We start from the raw sequence: 20,725 nt of genomic DNA, 5'->3' as shown, positions 1-20,725 counted from the left end.
GTTCAACAAACTTCAGTTGAACAAGTGGATTACAGCAGCCGCTGAGACAGTTAAGACTTATTGCCCCCATTTTACATATTAGGAGAGTAAGGCACGGGAGGCATAATTGGTTTTCCCATGGCTCAGAAGTCTGGAGCCGGTGAGAATGGGGACCCAGGGTGGTTCATTCTAGTGCTTCTGCTTTAACCACTCAGCTCTTCCCGGGGCATCAGCCATGTGGTTCCCAAGGGTTTGAGTGGCTGATAGATGGGCTTCCTGTGAGCCTCGCAAGGGGCACCATCCTAAGGCAACAGAGGGAGGGAGATAATTGATGAGCTTAATTATCTGTGGCAATGACATGATGAGGGTGCCACCACGGGAGTGCTTCTTTTTACTAGGCAGCAGAGAGTTCCTTGAAATGGGAGGGAGCCCATTGCAATGGGCTGCCACGAGATGGGAGCTGTCCTGTTTGGTTCGCGGAGGTCTCCCCTGGAGCTTGCTGTTACAGTGTTGGAAAAAGCGCTCAGCTGTATGAAACACAAATTATACTAGTTGGAGAGCAGCTAGCTTCCCAGAGATCACAGTTGGCCTTCGTTAATGAATTTTGGCCTGATTAACACAGGTTCTGTATTGACATCAAAATATGCAAGGAGAAACTTGGTCGGGGTGGGAGGAGACTAGTTTAAACTCTCTAACTTTGAAATCAGGGGAAGGAAAGGCTTGTGTGAAGCCTGGAGCTGAGGACTGAATGTGTAATGAGCTCCTAGGTCTTTGAAGCTGCACTTCTTTGCTCAGACCTCTGTAGACTAAGACCCAACCCAGACTCTAGGGCCTTCTTGGCCCCATTCCATTCTCAAGGACACATGGCCAGTGGGGGATCTAAGGCTGAAGGACCCTCAAAAGCGGTACCAGCTGCTTCTCTCGTGGCCCATTCCCACAGCTCCTGGATAATTGTCATGCATCCTCGTTTAAACCCATCATCCCCTGCAGTCTTCACCAGGACTTTCAGTGGCTTTTTGCCTCCAAGCATGCCTTCTTATAGCTGTGTCCCTATTCCTCCCCTGCCTCCCAAGTGGCTCAGATGGTAAAGTTTCCGCCTGCAATGCTGGAAACTTGGGTTTGATCCCTGGGCCAGGAAGATCCCCTGGAGAAGGGAATGGCTACCCACTCCAGTACTCTTGCCTGGAAAATTCCATGAACAGAGGAGCCCGGTGGGCTATCGTCCATGGGGTCAAAAAGAATCGGACACGACTGAGCAACTAACACTTTCACCTGCCTGGAGCCATGTCAGTTGCTTACCCCTTGGACCTACCTACATGGCCATTCCGCCTGGTTGGGTCCTTGCGTCTCATCGTGAGCCTGTGCTTTTTGCATGTGCTGGATGTGTCTCCTCCTTTTGTCCCCGAGGCTGACTTTCTGGTTTCAGATTCATCTCTTTCTGTTCATCCGAAGGAGTTAGGCAGGTACCTACTCTTCAGTGTCAGATACCTACACCTCACCTCCCCTTGTAAGTTTGCCTGTATCATCATGACCATCTCAGGATCACTGGGGTTATAATTTTGGCCTCATGATAAACAAAAGGTGGGAAGGTCCCTGTGACTGATGGGACTTAGACATTTCTGGCAGTGGGATGAGCAGTGGGAAGCATCAGCTCATGCTTGTATCACAGGGCTGAACTGGGGCCAGGGTCAGCTTCGTGGGGCACCTAGTCCAGCTGGTTCTCCATCCTCAGGTTTTGAAGAAATGAGATGAGACTTGTTGGGGAAAACCTGTGTACTCAAAAGAAAGGGAACATGACAGACTTGTCTGGCCCTCACCAGTTTCAGAGAATGAACTCTTGCAAGGGCATTTTATTACTTCAGTGTATTTCTCACAGAGGTGATGCCAAGCAAAGAAAATCCTCTCTGAGTTATATGGCTTTTTCGTTCAGCCCTACAGGATCTTTCATCTCTAAGCAGTAAAATCAGGCAGTAATTCAAAGTTTAAGTTACTGTTTCATTTTAAAAATATCACCTTAATCTTGTTGCACTTGGTCAAAGTCCACTTTGACATTTTTGGTCATCTTCATCTATAGCTTTATTTTATTGGCTCTTAGGAACATATGCAGGCTTTATTCAGAAAGGCATTTGGGATTTATTTTCTAAAGCAAGCAAAGGAGGAAGGAGGAAGAAATTGGGCTGAAGAGCAGATGTAAAGTGAGGCTGAATGGCTGGTGATGGTTATCTTATGTGAGGCCATGATGAGATGTTAATGGCTTTTTTTTTTTTTTTTTTGACCTTGGCAAGTGTTAGCTTTGGGAAAGGAGTTTGTGGATATGCTTAGCTGGCATCTGTTTTCTCATTCTTCAGAATGTCAGGGACTACTGGGGGTGTGACCTAGAAGTGTTATCACTCTGGAAATCTGCTGCTTCTCTTTGTCTGTGTTCCTTCTCCCTCATCTGTGGATTCTCTGTATTTACATGAAGAGAGGGGCTTTTATGAAGAGGCTCTACAAGAGGTCATTCCTTCAGAAACCAAGCCTCAGGAGCCTGTCTCTACAGTCTGTTTGTGATGACAAAGAAATGCAGTCAACACAAGGCAGGTGCCCAGGGACCACCCCTCAGAGGTGCCCAGGGACAAGAGATGGCACATCTTCCTGCTGAGGGAACCAGAACAAAACAGTGGCTTCACTGTTTTCTGAGCCCCAAATGATTAAGTCCCTGTGAAGCCTGCATTCTCTGGAGTGCAGAACAGGAGAAAATTAGTTTGCAGCCACACAGGATAGGCTTCACTGGGCTGCTTTGCAGAGGTTGTGGGTCTGATACACACTTCTTGCTCTGACTTTCCTTCTCACTGGGGACATGGTCCTCCCGGCCTTTTGGTGGCTATGAGTTCCTCTCTCTGTTGTAGCCACTTCTAAGGTCTGTGGTCTTTTCTCCTCATTTCTCCAAAAAACTCATTCTTTCTTTGGTGATAGATCTGACAGGGCTTGTGGGAGACAGAGGAGCTGCTTGTTTTCTCTGTCATTCATGTATTCTTTCATTGAACAAATAGTTTCTGGTATGTATTGGGCATGACTTTGGGTGCCTAAGAAGCAGCAGAGAGGGAAAAGTCAAAGATTCCTGCCATCCTGGATGCCAGGGTTTGGTGGGATCATGACTAGAGCCCCACCGAGATCCTTGGGAGGGACACCACCTCTTCGTCTTTCCAGATGCGGAACATTGTCGCCCTAAGGCCGTACCACCTTGGTGCAATTCACAGACAGTGCTTCCCAGCTGTGTGTGGCTGTCTTTGTAAGAGAGTGGTTCCTGCAGGCACTATGGTGGGTCACAGTCAGCACAGTTCTTGGTAAACATCTAGACATGAGACCATATAATTAAACTCTTGAGAATACAGGCTTTAGTGTCAGAAGCCCTGGGTTTGAATTCGGGCTCCACAACTTAAAGCTGACTTTGCTTGGGCAAACAATGTGTCTGAGCCTATGTAAGATGGCTATTGCAGTAGTTCTTACCTCATAGCCACCAGGATGAAAATTAAAGAAGGAAGTATAGGTAAAGCTTTTAGCACAATGCCTGGGGTTCCACGACTAACTGTAGTGAACAGTATATAAATGATTTATATATATGATTAAGTCTTTATAATCCATTTCTGCCAGCATTGTGGAGGATATAAATAAACTTAGTGTTCGTAGCTCTTCTCTGAAGGATGCTCAGGTATATTAAACAAGAGTCCTGAAGTTCAGCCCTGAAGTCCAGCAGCTAAATTATTAGTGGGAAGAACACATTAGGGGGACAGAGCAACAAGAGGAGCTGGCCTGGGACCTGGAGGTTGGGTGTGGAGGCTGGAAATGTGCCTGGAGCAGGAGTTCTGCTGGAGCAGGAGTGGTTGGGGCATGTTCAAAGGGCTTGGGCCTGAACAGGGAGGCTGGGATAGCAAAAGAGGAGAACATTCAGATGAGAGGAACATCCGAGTGATGCAGGACCTGGGGAGCAGGGTGGAGAACGGAGGTTGAAGGATTGGGGCATTGTCACTGGAGAAGCAACATCAGGACCAGATACTGATGAACCTATTTTCAGCGCAGGAATAGAGATGCAGACAGAGAGAGAAGACTTATGGGCTCAGTGGGGGAAGGAGAGGGTGAGATGAAGTGACAGAGTAGCATTGAAATAAATACATGTGTAAAGTAGATAGCTAATGAGAAGTTGCTCTGTAGCACAGAGAGCTCAGCCTGGTGCTTCGTAATGACCTAAAGGGATAGAATGAGGTGGGAGGCAGGAGGATAGTTCAAGAGAGAGGGAACACGTGTGTACCTATGGTTGATTCATGTTGATATATGGCAGAAACCAGCACAACATTGTAAAGTAATTATCCTCCGATTAAAAATAAATAAATAAATATATCTGCCAAAAAGTAAAAAATCAGGACCAGAGGTGATGGGCCTCAGAAGTAAGGGCTTGTTTTTAATCCGGGCGTGTGGAGAAAATGGGGAGCGTGTGAAGCATTTGGGACTCTTTGGTCTGACTCCCCAGTAAGCAGGGAGAGCACTCTGGCTAGGAAAAAGAACCAAGCTTTGGTCCTTTCCTCCCAAGCTTTGCATCTGGTAGATCCAGACAGCCTGATGTTCATGGGGCCAGGGAGCATCAAGGCCTGGAGCTGTGTGATGAGAGGTAGCAGCTTAACTATGCTCAGCAGGCAGTGGGAGTGATGGGGGGGATAGGGAGGAGGACCACCATCCATCCATTCATCTGTCCAAGCATCTATTCATCCATCTACTGTTTATTTAGTACCTACTGCTTCTTAGATGCTCTGCTAGGTACTGGAGCTAAACTGGTGAATGAAAGCACCCAGTTTGTGGAGCTCATGAGAGAGACCATCCTGGTTTGCAGGATCAGGGCTGGGGTGGCACAGGTGTCGGCAGCCTCTGGGGACACCTGCCACAGGCTTTAGCGGGGCTGCAGACAGAGCAAAGTGTCGGGAAGGAGGGGCCCCAGTGGAATGTGGGTTGTAGACTCTGGGGTCTGTACTCTGGAGCAGAGTAGGCCGGCTGGGAAGGGAAGCCAAGGGCTGGGGGTGGGGGGCGGGTAGCAGGGTGGGACAGAGCCGGGGTGGTGGGGGTGCTGTGTAGATCACCAGAGGCCTTTTCTGCTGTGCTCAAGTCTCTATTTTCATCCAAGGATGACAGGGAACAAGGAAGGGGTGTAAGCTGGGTGGAGCATCACGAACGCATTTGCATTTGACAGAACTCACTCAGGCGTGGAGAAGCTCCTGGAGGCAGGAGAGAAGATTTATTGTCCTGGCAGGTGCCAGGAGTGCTGCCAGCGCCTGGGATCCTGGAGTGGTCCTTTCTACTCTCCTGACACTTGCGGGAGGGGGATTCTTTCTGTTTCGTGATAAGGAGGGGAGGCTTGGACAAGTTATGCACGTTGCTCCAGCTCTCATCTCCAGGAAGCAGCTGGAGTTCTGAGTTGCAGAGTCTCTTCTAGGTTTACACTAGGCGAGGGAGGCAGAGCTGGGAGCAGAAGCTGCTTTGTCATCACAGCGGGAGAGGTGAGAGTCATCAGAGAAATCAGATGACACCCCGACTCGACTTGCCCATCCCCTCCCGTGAGTCCCATGTGGGGGACCCTGTCCCAGAGGTCTAGGGGGACCTTGAGTGGGAGCGGTGGCTTAGCACAAGCAGGGCCTCCCAGGGAGCCAGGCCAGCTAGGGAGGCAGGCACACCCGCCGAGAGCATTCCTAGCAGTAGGAGCATTTTATTTTAAGCAGGTGCTGGCCCTCCCATCTGGGCTCCTGGAGCTGTCAGAGCCAGGCCGGCCAGGCTGCCCGAGAGATGCTTGAAGGAAGCCCTGCTCCCACCCACCCTATGCTCCTTCCTGAAGGTTTCTGCTTCTCCCCAGACTTGCAACATTGCCCCATCCTCTTCCTCCTGTTTCTCCTCACTTGCTTCCAGCCTCTGCTTCTGCCGAGCCTCCTCTACTGCTGGCTCTTCCTCTCCCGTTTCATTCTTCCTGTGTTCTCACCCTCCTGACCTGTGTTTCTCCTCATCTGTAAGGTGGGAGTGGTTGATCCTGACCTAGCGTTCCTGGGAGGAGGATTAGTTCATTATTTCAGCACCCCTCTCTCCCTACTTTCCAGGTGGGGGGCGTCTGTCTGGCCCCAGGGGATGTGACTATAAGCTGCATCCAGTTGTTGCTCTCCAGGAGCTTCTCAGCCAGACGGGCCTCAGGTTCCAAGGCCTGATCTCTTGTTGGAGGCCTCGGCTGGGCCAGTCTGGACTGCCAGCCTCTGAAAGTGTTTTGCTGGAGAGAGGCCCTTAGTGCCTCGATGGTTACTCAGTTAACCTGGAATAGCTTCATGCCCTAATTCCTCCAGGGGAGGTAAGCCTGGGTGCCTTCAGCTTCTGGAACAGAAAGGAAAGCTGCCCACATCATCTAGTCCAGGTCTGTTGGCTAACCAGCTTGTCTTCTGTGCATTATCTTAGCTAGTTGCAATAATTTAAAGTGACTCTGAATAACGTCCCTATCAGCAGTGCAGTTGATAAGCCAGGATTTCGTTTGACATAATTTAGGGAGAAGTGGCCAGCGATTCACAGAGCCCGGTTCCTGCATCTCCCGCACTGTGGATGCTCCCCTTCCTGCTGTCCTCTGCCTCTGCATCCAGCCCTCCTGGGATGCCCAGCAAGCCTTGGCCAGCATCCTGGCTGTGGGGGTCTGTGAGGCACACACACAGCAAGGGACTGGGGGAGGTGGGATGACCTGGATTGAGTGAAGCTGCCATTGATAGCCTGGTGACCTTGAGGCCATCATTTGCTTTCTCCAGCTTGCAGGGTTTTTTGTCTGTAAAACCAATACCAGTTCTCACCTAGTGTTATGTGAGGTGCATGGCATAAATAAACAGGCAGATAGTGAGTGTTTGCTGTGTGCTGGGGCACATGTCCTTCAGGAGGTAGCTGTGATGCCTCTGGTCAGGGCAGTGAGGAAGAGGGCACAGGGCACAGAGGTGGGAGCCCAGGGAGGCCTGCCTGGAGGGGGCATGAAGCCAGGCAAGCAGGAAGGCAGGGCTGAGGCTCCCTTCTCATGCTTAGGTGTGGGAAGTAGCATGCCTCTTCATTTTTATTAAACCAGTTGGTTTCATTTCTGCTTGGAGCCCATTTCCTACAGGGCTGGCTGGAAACCTGACCTCAGTCATTTTATGAGTTTTGCCTCCTTCATGGGTCCTGTCGACTATCTAAGCTCTTACTCGGAGTCAGGATCCTGGGCTGGGGAGGAGGTGCTGCTCTGCCGGTCATCTGCACGCAGAGGCCCTTGCTTTTGTTCCCTCATTTCCCTGTACTCAGCTTATTTTCATTGAGCACCTACTATGAGCCAGGTACTGTTCTTAGAACTTTGGATATGACAGTAAATAAAGTTGTCCTCACGGAACACACATTCTAGCAAGAAAAACCGAATGCCGCCAAAAAAAAGTAATTTGAACAATATATTACAAGATGATGGCCTGGAGAATCCCTTGGACAGAGGAGCATGGGGGTCTACAGGTTATGGGGTCGCAGAGTCAGACGTGACCGAGAGACTAACACTCACATACACACACACACACACACAGGTTTCATACTTTAAAAGGGCCACATAGAACAGTGTAAGGGGACCAGAATGCCAGGTTCTGGTTTTAAAAGGGTGCTGAGAGGAGGCTTCAGTGAGAGGGTGACATGTGAGCAGAGGCCGGGGAAGACGAGGTGATGCAGGGAGTGGCCCAGGGCCCCTGTTGATCTGGGGTCCCTTCTGCTCCCAGACTATGATTGGCCAGGCTGTGCGTGGTCCTACCTCTTCTGTGCATACCTGCTGGTCCTTCCTCCCATGGGCCTGCCTTCTCCCCATGAGGCTGACAGGAAGCAGGCCTGGGGGCTCCGAAAGGCCTTCCTCATCTGTGCTGTATCCTCCAAATCCCAGAAAGAGGAAACATCCCACGGAAATCTGACATTTTAAAGTAGTATTTAGCTTTAAGAGGACCCCATGCAGGGCAGACAGCAGGAGAAAGACCCAGAGGTGAGAAGCTGCTGATGAGAGTCCAGGAAGCCACAGGGGTGTGATTATCAGGGAGCATAAAGCTGGACCACTGGGGGCAGGGGTGGGGAGTGGAGAGAGCCTGAGGGCATGTGAGGTGACACCGGATCTCCTCACCAGGTTTGGGTCAGGAAGGGGGGATGCAACCCCTGGAGGCTGACCCCCCCGACCCCCCGCCATCTCCACCTACACCCCAAGCAAGGCAAAGGCTGTAGGAGTTGGCTTAGAGTTGTAATTTGTCACAACTCCTGCCTTTAGGGTTGTTATTCAGCCTCTAAGTTGTGTCCAACTCTGTGACCCCATGGACTGCAACACACAAGGCTTCCCTTGTCCTTCACCATCTCCTGGAGTTTGCTCAGACTCATGTCCATTGAGTTGGTGATGCCATCCAAGCATCTCGTCCTCTGTCATCCCCTTCTGCCCTCCATCTTTCCCAGTGTCAGAGTTTTCCAATGAGTCACCTCTTTGCATCAGGTGACCAAAGCGTGAGCTTACCTTTAGATTGCTGGTTTGATTCCAGCTCAGAGGAGGTACTGGGGAGAGGGCCATCTTCTTCTCAGGCCCCCTCAGGAAACTTCGCCCCTTTCCTTTGGGGTTTCCTGCCCAGGACCTTCCACTGGTTTTGTTATGCAAATTAGAGAACCTTTATTCAGTTTGGCCCCTAAAAACAGACCTGGAATCCTCATTTGCTTAAAAGGCTTTGCTAAGTTGTTGACAAGATCAGCAAGGTCAGGAGCAGGGGGTGGAAACTATTTAAGAGAATGACCTCCCACGAGATGTATGACTTCTTCCAGCCTCAGTTTCCCCCTATGCAACAAGAAAGAGTAAGACATAGAGTGCTGCAATTCACAGTGCCTGTGCTGAGCCTGCTCACTGCACTAGTGACTGCGAACGTCAGTGAAGAGGAGAGTGTGTGCTTCAGGAAAATCTCAGTCAGGGGTCTCACCTAGCCTTGATAAAGGTTGATTCTTTGCAATCCCGTGCAGGTCCTGTAGGCGGCAGTGCAGAGTTCTCTCTGCTGCCAGAGCTTGCCCCCTAGTGGACAGGCGAAGAGAAAAACTACAGTACTGAGGGAGCAGTTAAGGGGAGTAGATAAGAGTGGTTTCTTCAAAGAATTCAAACATTGCTGGGTAAAGCAAGTTATATTTACTTTCCCCTAGCTGTTTGTTTCAGTTCAGTTCAGTCGCTCAGTCATGTCCAACTCTTTGCGACCCCATGAGTCACAGCACTCCAGGCCTCCCTGTCCATCACCAACTCCCGGAGTTTACTCAAACTCATGTCCATCGAGGCGGTGGTGCCATCCAACCATCTCATCCTCTGTCGTCCCCTTCTCCTCCTGCCCCCAGTTCCTCCCAGCGTCAAGGTCTTTTCCAATGAGTCAACTCTTTGCATGAGGTGGCCAAAGTATTGGAGTTTCAGCTTCAACATCAGTCCTTCCAATGAACACCCAGGACTGATCTCCTTTAAGATGGACTGGTTGAATCTCCTTTGTTCCAAGGGACTCTCAAGAGTCTTCTCCAACACCACAGTTCAAAAACATCAATTCTTTGGCGCTCAGCTTTCTTCACAGTCCAACTGTCACATTCATACATGACCATTGGAAAAACCATAGCCTTGACTAGACGGACCTTTGTTGGCAAAGTAATGTCTCTGCTTTTTAATATGCTATCTAGGTTGGTCATAACTTTCCTTCCAAGGAGTATGCACCTTTTAATTTCATGGCCACAATCACCATCTGCAGTGATTTTGGAGCCCCCAAAAATGAAGTCTGACACTGTTTCCACTGTTTCCCCATCTATTTCCCGTAAAGTGATGGGACCAGATGACATGATCTTAGTTTTCTGAATGTTGACCTTTAAGCTAACTTTTTCACTCTCCTTTACTTCACTTCTCCAAGGTTGGACAGTTATTAACATTTTGCCCCATTTCCTCTCTTCCTTTTCACACATGCACAGTTTTCCTCTGGACCATTTAGAAGCACTATGTAGAGACTGTGACATCTCACCCATAAGAAAATAAACAGGCATTCTCCTATATGAGCACGTTGGTAGGTATTATTACACCTACGAGAGCAATAGTTCAGCATCACCTAACATATAATCCACATTACAATCACAGCATTTTCCCAGGATGCCTTTTATAGCTTTGTATAATTATTATTATTCAAGAACCAATCAAGTCACTCCCTGCCTTTGTTTCATCTGTTTAATTTCTTCTAGAACAAGAACCTACTCCAGGGGTTTTTTGTTTGTTTAATTTTTTTGAGCATTTAGGCAGTTGTCTTATAAAATGTCCTCAATTTTAGACTTGGTTTCTAATGAATAGATTCAAGTTAGGCATTTGTTGGCACTGAAACTTCAAAGGCACTGTTATTGTTTCCTTTTGAGGCACTTCAGGAGATGTATGCCAGGTGGTCCCACTCCTAGTGGCACTAAATTGGCCCCTTGGTCCCTTTGTTAGGAGGTAGCTGCCAAATGTTTATTGAAAAATGTACACTGTAATTGGGTATTCTGTGGGGTGACACTTGGAGACTGTGTGAATGTCATATCCCCAGAGACTTTCACCCAATATTTTTAGCAAACATCAAATGATTCCTTCCTGACTCAATTATTACACTGGAGGTGTGTGTGTGGGGGGGGTGGGGGGAGAGGATTGTAAAATGATTATTTGCTAATTCCAGCATTCCTTCTAAATTTATTTAGCTGGCATTCTTCTGTAAAGAAGAGCTTTTCTTTCGTATTTTTAGCAACTTGGTTTGAAAGTTTCAGGTTCTGCCATCTTTGGAACTCTTAGTTCAGAAAAGAAAAGTGTGTATGAGAGAGTGTGTTATAGTGAGTGTATATGTGTGTGGGTGGGTGTGTATGTGAGAGAAGGAGACAGAGACAGAGTGAGATCTGCAGGCTGAGTCCTGCACACAGAGGTGCTCTCGCGGAGGCCCGCCATCAGCCCAGTGGAGCTGGTTCCTGCTATTTTGGCCTTGTTCACGCCTCTCCAGTTTCACTGTCTTCCTGGCTGTTCTCGAGAGCTGTCAGCCTCTTCCTCCTCAGGACCTTTGCGCTCCCCTTTGCCTGAAACCCCTTTTCCACAATAGCCACATGGCTCACTTTATTCTGTTCCCTGCCCAGGTGTCATCTGGCCTGATTTCCTGGTCACCCATATAATGTACCATCCCCTCCCGGCTACTGTCTATCTCTTACTCTCTGTTGTGTATCCTCCATAGCCCTCGTCATACCTGCCCCATAAACATCATGAGAACAGGCCCTTTGTCCCATTGGTTCAGAGCCTAGAGTGGACCCTGACTCCCCATAGGCAATGATGGGAATTTGTGGTATGCAAGAAGGAACACACACATGCACGCATGATTGGTAAAGTTCCAAGTGGTATGAGATCAGAGCCCCTCCCCCTCATTTCTTGCTGCTCCATCCAGGTGACCAGAAACATTCCCATCCTGGGCAGAGAGGATAGCTGTTTCTTGACCCTGGGATAACGTGTGCCATCAGCTGCCTCTTTCTTGGCGCCCAGTTACAAAAGCCAGCAGAGCTGGAAGATTATCCGCCCCCACTTCCTTGACATGATTTTGGGGGAATAAAAACAAATCAGAATTCATCAACTGTGAACAAAATTGTCAACTGTGAACTGTCAACAGTCTGGTTTAAAAATAGACGAGAGGTTGATGAAATACAGTAGAGAAAGCAATTTAAATAAAATGTTAAAAATAATACCCAAAGCGGGTGAGGCAATAGGAAGAGTGTAGTGTGGTGGAGAATGTGCCTGGCAGAGGCCTGCATGAGCAGTGAACCAGAGAGAGGTTATTAGTTTTGCTTTACTCATCACAGAGGAGAGAGATTTACTGGCCATTTGCGGGAAAACATTCACTCATTCCGACGTTTTGGCGTGTTATGTAAAATGGAAAGGAAGATTGGTTAGGAAATCTGCTAGCACGTTTGTTTTTAAGTAGGTCAACATTTTGAATATTTCTGACCATTTGTGAAAATCTCTGGCTCTTCTTCTGTCTTCTCTTTTACTGTGATGATTGAGAAAGACATTTGTGTTCTACCAAGTCAAGGGGTCTCGAAGCTTCTGGGGTTTGTATTTATTTTTTTTGTTTGTGTTTGTAGAAATATGGGTTCTGCTACTCTGATTAAAGTCTTTAACTTATTTCCCACGTCTTTGACTCTGCTTCTTTCAATAGTTAAGGCTGATGACTTATTTAGCTGCTTTATCATGAAATAAATATAAAGCCATAAATTTTTCATATTTCCTCTTTTCTAGGCCCAAGTCTCAGCTGATACATTGGCCAAGTTCTTTATGTCCAACTGCCCCATATCCTGAGGCTGCTGGTCCATGTTTTTCTTTCTTTCTTTTTAGGAGATTTGAGCCATCTTGGCACAAGCTCTGCACTTTCTGAACCTAAGACAAAGTGATCCATCCTGTAGGGACTCTTTTTAAAAATCTGGATAGAAGGTGTATTAGTTTATGAGAGCTGCTGTAATGAAGTGCCACAAGTCGGGTGGCTTATGCAACAGAAGTTTATCATCTCACGGTCCCAGAGGTGTAGGTCTGAAATGAAGGTGTGAGCAAGGTTGGTTCCTTCTGTGGCTGCCAGGGAGAAGCTGTCTGTTGCTTCTTCTAGCTTCTGGCAGCCTCATTCATTTCTTGTGGATAGCCCCTTTCCCCTGCATGACTCCTCACATCATCTTTCCTCTGTGTGTGTCCAATTTCCCCTTTTTCTAAGCATGCCAGTCATATTGGATTAGAGTCCACTCTAATGACGGCATTTTAACCATGATTATCTCTGTCATGTATTTCTAAATAAGCCACACTGTAAGATACTGGGGGTTAGGAGTCCAACATGAGGGACCAACATAAGGGATGTAATTCAACCCGCAGTACTAGGTGTGAAGCTTTACCCCTCAGAGGGAGAGTCGTGAGTCCTCTCTGCTCAGACCAGCTCCCAGTGTTGGCCAGGATTGGAAAGGTTCTCCCAGCTGGGCCCTGGTGACCTTCTGGTGGTCACTCTACATTTACTAAGCTATGTTCTTTCCCCATGTGATGGACAAGCTCCAGGGAGCCCCTCTGTCTTCAGCTCTTTGTGAACTTGGATTGACTAAGTTGCTCTCCACTCCATATACTTTATTTATACCTGTCTGTTCCTCTTCTCTCCTCCAACTCCAAAATTATTTTCCCTAAAATGAGGAATTATGGGTGTCACTTTCCAAGAATGTCATTTTTCAGTTTGTTTTTATTAATAGAAGCCACCTTCAGGCTGCAGACTCTAAGCGGTAGACTCACAGCCCACCCTGTTTAACTTGGAGCTCTGCAGATCCCATTTTGAAGCAGGACAACAGCCCATCTGAGGTGGGATGGGGTGGGACATGGCTGGCTGCCTGGATCCTCTGGACCTGCAAGGCACATATGGAAGACGTGGGCCCAAGCTTCCTGAGCAAGTGCATACTGCTGAGAAAGCACCATCCATCATCCATAATTCTTCCAGTTTTCGACTCCTGCTTGGGAGAACACTGTGAGGCGGAAGTGTGGGAGTGCTGAGACTTGCTCTGTGGTCCTGAGGTGGGGCAGGAGCTAGTGATGTCCCTGTGTTGTTGGAGGACACTTATTTCTCCCTTCCCACATACCCGCAGGAAGATCCTTCCATTCCCTTGCTTTCTGTTCCCACTGCCCCTTTCCCAGGAACATTGCACATTCCCTGGTGTGTTGGAGCCTGGCATCTCTTGGATCAGGTTCATCTTTACAGCCAGGAGCAGAATGCCTGTATTGGCCAATCATGTGCCTTTGTTCCTCCTGACTCCCATTCTCTTGGCAGGTCTATACTCAAGGGCTGGTATATACCTGCCTTGTGTCTCTAGAATCTCTGTGTGCACAGACCCAGGATGCTTCTGCCTGGTCCACCCCCGTCTGCATTTTATCTCTGCCTGTGATTGGTGGTCTGTGGACCAGAACTTTCCTAGGCCTCTTGGCTGGAAGAGGGAGTGGAGGAGTGAAGGTCCCAGGTATGGTGCACAGTGCAGTCTAATGGGAAGCCCTGGGCTGTGAGGGTTTTGTATTCCCCCTGGGTAAAGCTGGCACAATGATCACCTTCTGGCTTCTATGTCTTTTCTTCCATAATAAGCACCTGGGGGAGAGTGGACGAGGTAAGTGACTGGTGGGTAACTCCAGGGCTGTGACTTGGAGAGGAGTTGCAGGGAGGGAGCATGAGTAAGGTGCCTGTGTTACAGGCCGCAGGATGTCCCTGCCTAGAGATAATCCCTAGGGGGCATCACCACACACCTGCTCTCACCTCCTCCTCCTAACCAGCTTCCTCCAGAGACATGGTTATAGTTGGTCATTACCTTGATAGAAGTCTATAAACTGTGTTTTATATTTTATCATAATGTACTTGACATACAGACATGTATGTATTACTTATATGTTGCCATGCTTACTAAAAAAGCCTTAAAATCCAACACCCAGCTTATGAAAGAAACCATTCCCAGTGTTCACGAGGCTGCTGTGGGCTCCTGTCTGATGCCGTTCTCGGCCTCCTCCCTGGAGGGAACCCCTGTCCTGATGGTATCTGTCAACACCCCCGCTTCTTTAAAGTAGCTTTTACCACATACATTGCATATCTCTAAATAGCACATTTCGAGCTTTATAAAAAAATGAAATTATAGCCTTTTGAGCTTCATTTAAATGCCACATATTGTTCTGGAAGATAAAAGGCAGATCTGTGTCCTTGAAGCATGCATTTTCACCACTGCAGATAAATATTGTTTTCTCTGGTGGCCCCTTCCTGGAGTCAGGGAAGAGACCCGGCTGCCTGCACACGCTGAGACTCTGGGCGGCTGTGGAGGCGAGGATGCCGGGGACTGCGATGGAAGCCGTGGTGCTGGAATCGCAGTGTGCTGGAGTCCCTGGGTCCGCTGAGGCTATATCGAGGGGCAGTTGTTCTGGGTATCTGGGAAGCAGATGGATTCCGACTCCAGTGATGGACTAGCATGAGCAGGGAGGCCGAAAGGCAGAGCGTTAAGTGTGGAGCTCAGAAAGAGGACAGCAGCGTGGAAGGTCAGTGATGGTTCACGACAAGCACCTTGGATGCTGAGCTCCGGCACCTGCACTCCTTGTGCAGGCAGATTGGTGGCTCCTGGTGGCTGGAACAGAGCTTTAGAGCTACAGAGCAAACCAGAGCCCCCTTTCCAACTGCCTTTGTCATTCAGCAGCTATTTACTGCACGCCTGCTATGTGCCTGGGCTATATATGTTTCATCATATCAAGTCAGGGATAAGACTGTGACTAAGACTTTCCCCTGTCATTATATACTTTAGGGTCTAGTGGAAAGTCACCTTTTGATAAATTATATGAGTGATTCCCAAATACTAGTGGCTTCTGACAGCAAGCATTAGTTCCTTGTTCGTGTTGTGTATGAGCTGTGGATTAGCTTCAGCTCTGTTCCATGTTCTCTGCTGTCTGGGCCCCAGACCGAAGGAGCAGCCCTTATGGGGCATGTGCTATTTCCATAGTAGATGGAAATAGCAAGAGGTGAAACCAAGCACTGGTTCTTTGACTATTGCTCAAACCTGGCTTGTGTATGTGTGCTAAGTCGTTTCAGTCGTGTCCAACTCTTTGCAACTGTATGGACTGTAACCCTCCAGGTTTCTCTGTTCATAGGATTCTCCAGACAAGAATACTGGAATGGGTTGCCATGCCCTTCTCCAGGGGATCTTCCCGACCAATGGATTGAACCTGAGACTCTGGTGTCTCTTACGTTGGCAGGGGTTCTTTATCACAAGTGCCAGCTGGGAAATCTCATTCCTTACTCACAATCCACTGGCCAAAGACAGTCATATGGCTAGGACCGCTGTCACCATGGAGCTTTAATGGACAGTTGATGCTATCCCCATCAGCTTTCATGACATAAGGCACTGAGCAAAGTGTAGGTTTGTCTTTTGGGAAGGCCAGAGAATGTTTAGGAAGAGGATTACCATCCATCACAGGCACAAGCAGGCAGTTGCAGTCACAGTATGATAAGGCTTTAGAGCGAGTCACTGTACTACTTCTGACTTTATAAATTTTCATGTAAAAATGTATTTGTTCCTCTAAATTAGCTTTAGGGATTCTGTTGAGAAATAGTATGAGAATCCCTAGCCTGAACCTGAGGCTTGTTACAGGGAGCTTGCCCAGGGGAGGAGCAGAAAGTAGAGCTGGCCATAGTGGTCTTCACCTCTGTGCTGTGCTGAGTCTTTTCAGTCGTGTCCGACTCTTTGCGACCTTATGGATGGGAGCCCAGCAGGCTTCTCCATCCATGAGGTTCTCCAAGTGAGAATAGTGGAGTGGGTTGCCATGCCTTCCCCTGGGGGATCTTCCCGACCCAGGAATGGAACCTGTGTATCCTATGACTCCTGCACTGCAGTGGATTCTTTACTGCTGGGCCACCGGGGAAGCCTGGTCTTCACCTCTAGCCCTGGGTATATGCACACAGGCTGTGCTAGTAACAAAGAAGCTTCTCACCCTGGGGACCCACCTGCCAACTTACAGTGTTCCTCCTGGCACCCCTTCTGTCCATTTGGACCACCTGTAGGCACGTCCCATACCTGGAGGCTCTTTAGTGCCTCATCCCTACACACACGTATATTCCTCCTTCCCTTATAGTCACGTCTACCTGGCCCTATAACGTTGCTCATTTTTTGCTCCTTCTCTGTGCTCGTGTTTTGCTTCTTCATTGTCAGTTGACATTTGTGGCCTGGGTCATGGCTTCCTTTCACATGGCCCCTAACATGCCTGCCACCAAACCGGGCATGTACCAAACACCCAGCAATGTGCCTTGCATTGAGAAGGAAGCCTTGCATTGAGAGGAAGCCTGCCCCCTGTTGGCTTGTCCATTGTGCTTTCTCTGCAGGGTCTCAGGTGACTGTGTGGGGACAGGAGGAGTTACACGAGAGTGACTCCAGTGTGTGCAGATTGAAACCCTCTCTCCTTCCCTTGGTGTGTAATTGGTGTGGGGACTGAACAGCCCATCCGCTCACAAGGAGCCAGGGTTCATCTGCACTCATGTGTTGCTTTGCAAACACTGGTGGCCTTTTGAAAGGTATGCATTTGTGTTTTCCAAGGGCAAGGACCATATCTCCTCTTTTCTTCCCTTTAAAAGATTCCCCGTGGCACCTGATAAGCGCTACACGCACAGTGGGTGCTCCGTCCCCTCTGCCTACCTCCCCTTCCTTTGAACCTGCAGCAGATACCAACGTGGTTCTGGGCCCGTGGGCCTTTGCAAAGACTGATTATATACTGCCTTGATCTAGAGAATTTTACAGGTGAAAAAGGGAGGAAACCCTTAGACAACTGAGACCCAGGCCCCTAGCACAGTTGCATAATTAACCACACATGGAGTGCAATGCAGACCGTCTGTTCTCTCGGGCCCTTCATGTGACAGATACAGTGATGGGGACTGTTAACGTGCTTGGCCCTGGAGTCAGTCAGAAAGGGTTTGGAATCCTGGGTTGTGAATGTCATGATCTTTCACAAGTTATTTAGCATCTGAGTCTCCTTTTCTTAAACCATAATGTAGAGATAATAAAATGCTGTTAATTGTTGTGGTCTCCTACATCTGTAAATGATATCCTTCTATCCTCTTGTTCTGAATCAGTTGAGACTTAAGAGTAAACAGCTGGCAGAGAGTGGCCAAAATACTCCCATTGCTACAGATGAAGGGATTGCCAAGAGGATGTATGTGTTTGGGGCTTCCAATTTTGAATCCTGGAATATGGTGGGTGTTTCCACTCAGTCCTAGGCTAGACAGCCACAGGTGTCCTCTGGGGGAAAGACTGTGTCAAACTTAGGTTTTGGATGGTTGAAGCAAAAGCATCGCTCCTCAGTTGCTCCCGGGGGAAAGGGCTAGGCCTCACACAGAGCATCCAGACTTACTAAGTAGACTGTTACTGGTCCTCCCTGCTCCCTGAGCAGCTGAGCGGGTCTAGGCTTGCTGCACAGACAGAGCCTCCGTAGTGGGGGTAAGGGGACATGGCGGAGCAGCCTTCAGCCCTCCGTGTTTGTGGACCACAGATGTTAAATTTCATACTGATACTCGCATAGACAGTTATGGTTGAGTTTACCACTTATTAAAAGTAAGCCTCCCCGTGCAGTGTTTTTAGACGTTTATCTTAAGCATTTGGGAAAACAAAAAGCCATTTCTTAGTTAACGTTCTATCATTGAGACCTTTAACAGAGATGAACTCCCCTTTACTTTGTCTCTGCTTCTGTGAGCCTAATCATGTTTAGAAGGGCACTGGCTGTTTCCCAAGGAGGCTGAGGAGGGGTCTACCTGGCAGTGTTCTTACGGCTTGTTCTGTCTGTCTTTTGCAGTGCAAGTTGGAGTTCCATGCTTGTTCTACCGGCAAAAGTCTCACCACCCTCTGTGATGGGCCGTGTCCATGTCTCCCAGAGGCCGAGCCGCCAAAACACAAGGCAGAAAAGAATGGTGAGTGGACATCACATTGAAAGGGGACTGGGTGGTCAGCATGGCCTGATGTGGCCAAGGGCTGCCCCAGACGCCAGGAACCCAGCCTTTAACAGAGCCGATCTAGTTTGGGCTGGCGAGATGTGTGTGCTTGGCAGGTACTCCAGTTTCATTTAGGAACTCCAGATTGAACCACCTTCAACCTCCATTTGATAGAAAAAGAACTGGGCGTCTTTGAAAATAATTCTGTTAGACCAAGATACGCATTAGGTTCTTTCTAGAGGTCAAATTGGCTATGGTGTAGGAAGGGCAGGGTTTCAGCATTAAGACCAGGCCTGCCCTGGGTGCGCCTTGGTCTTCCTTGAACTCTGATCTCTAAATCCTTTGAACTTCTGAAAGCCAGATTTCAAAACATAGACTGCAGAGGTGTCATGATGGTGAACAGTAGGCCCCCCACTACTGGCAAAAGCATTTCTCTATGAATATATTCTGCCAGGCATGTGGCACAGAGCCAAGGGATGGATGGAAGGAGAATAACTTCCCAGGGGCTATGGTTCCCTTTCCATGGCTGAGGAGGGCGGGAAAGGTCGGGCCTATCTGAGTGTTTTCATGATGTAGAAATTAATGTTGTCGCACTGGGCTCAGTCCCTTAAAAGCCTTCTGTAATGAAACCTAGATAGAAGCTTGCCTTCTGTGGAGCTGGGCTTTCTCAGCTGTAGCTAGCTGTACCATGAACAATGTTGAACATCTGTGTGTGAGTGCATGCGTGCCTGCACGCACGTGTGTTCTAAAGCCCGAAGCTATTTGTAATGGAGGAAGATGAATTGGATGTGAGTGTTTATCCACTTGCGTCTTCCTAAGCTGTCCTGTCTTCGCCAAGGCACAGGGATGAAGACGTTGAAGTGTAAATTTGTTCATGGTAACCAAGGGAATATTGTGTTACAAGGTTTTGGGGGAAGTTTAACCCAGGATGTAGAAGGACATTGTAAACCATGAAATATTGGGGTCACAAATCATCTCCGTAGATTACTCTTAGTTACCAAAAAGCTGATCTCATTGCATTTTGACCTGATCATTTATAGAACTCCAGGAAGAAATGTTAAATAATCTATACACGCCTCCTTGAACTTTGGTCAGAAAACCCAAAGCCCTGTGTAGTAAGCGGCAAAATCCATAAAATTAACTTCTGTTTTGAGATGTGTTAAGACCCTTCTTAGGAAGTCTCCATAACCTCTTATTTCAAATATATTCTTTATTGTTGTTATTTAGTTTTCTGTTCTGAGACAAGGAAACCGATGCAAGGAAGTCATTTCTGTGATTTGCCTATAGTTTTCTGTGAGAAGGCTTTGTAGTTCTTTAAACAAAGTACAACCCTTGTTGCTTCATGGTGGGCTTGTCACATCTGATTAAATGAGATTCATTCTCAAGTATGACTCGCCAGGTATGGCCTTGGGTGTGCCACTTATTTGTTCAGTCACTTACTAGTGAAAATTGGAACAAAGTCTTATCAAACCTATGCAAGTAACTGAATTGGCATTAAAAGTAGAATTCTGAGAGGCTGGTGAGAACAAGATTACCACTTGAAAGTATTTCATTTCCAAATGTTTGTAAAAGTAACCATTAGGTTAATAGAATAGGTCAGGAAGAAAGCATAAGGATTTTATTATATGATTATCAGAAAAGAGAACCATAAAATATAATATCAGCAATATTCTAAAACCAATGATCAAAATTATATATCCTTCATTAGTTCCTGTAGTCTTGTATAATTATTTTTTGTTCCACTGACCCTTGGGTCAACAGTTTGCTTTAATGAAGTCATCGGAGTCTGGGAACTGCCCTCTCAGTCTCTAGTATCGTTTAGCTATTGTCTAAGAAATATCACCTTTGAAGCCTGTAGCAAGAAAGGCATCTGTTACTTGTACTAACTCGGCACAGTTCTTACCATGAGGCTCTGAGATTGCCCTTCTTGGTCAGAGACCCAATTTATGCTGTGACTTAAAGCAAATATTTTATATAAGCATGCAGGAAAGTAGGAACTACCTACTGGTGATAAGACAGAACATCTGTAGTTAATTTAGTACATATCCAACAATATTTTAATGCAGGAGAGTATAATCCTCTATTAGGATAGGGTGCTTAACTATTTAATACAGATTTGATCTGTGTTTCCCTGGAGGACAAGGGCATATTACGGGCAGTGAGGGCACTGATAGAGCTCCAGGATCATTATGTGAAATGAAACATTTAAATGAAGAATATTC

At 47.7% G+C, this 20,725-nt stretch overlaps 1 protein-coding gene across 2 annotated transcripts in view; it reads left to right on the top strand.

Moving 5' to 3' along the window:
* Positions 1–20,725, top strand: part of SPOCK1 (SPARC (osteonectin), cwcv and kazal like domains proteoglycan 1) — a 566,336-nt gene that overhangs the window by 425,013 nt on the left and 120,598 nt on the right. For both annotated transcript variants that reach the window (XM_061151354.1, XM_061151353.1), the window contains exon 6: positions 18,368–18,482. In XM_061151354.1, the coding sequence (XP_061007337.1) occupies positions 18,368–18,482 (115 nt within the window). The remainder of the gene's footprint in view (positions 1–18,367; positions 18,483–20,725) is intronic.

The sequence above is a fragment of the Dama dama genome, chromosome 9 (genome assembly GCF_033118175.1).
Source record: "Dama dama isolate Ldn47 chromosome 9, ASM3311817v1, whole genome shotgun sequence".
In the NCBI taxonomy this organism is placed as follows: Eukaryota; Metazoa; Chordata; class Mammalia; order Artiodactyla; family Cervidae; genus Dama; species Dama dama.
The sequence above is the reverse complement of the archived record's forward strand: the minus strand, read 5'-3'. Positions and strand labels throughout refer to the sequence as shown.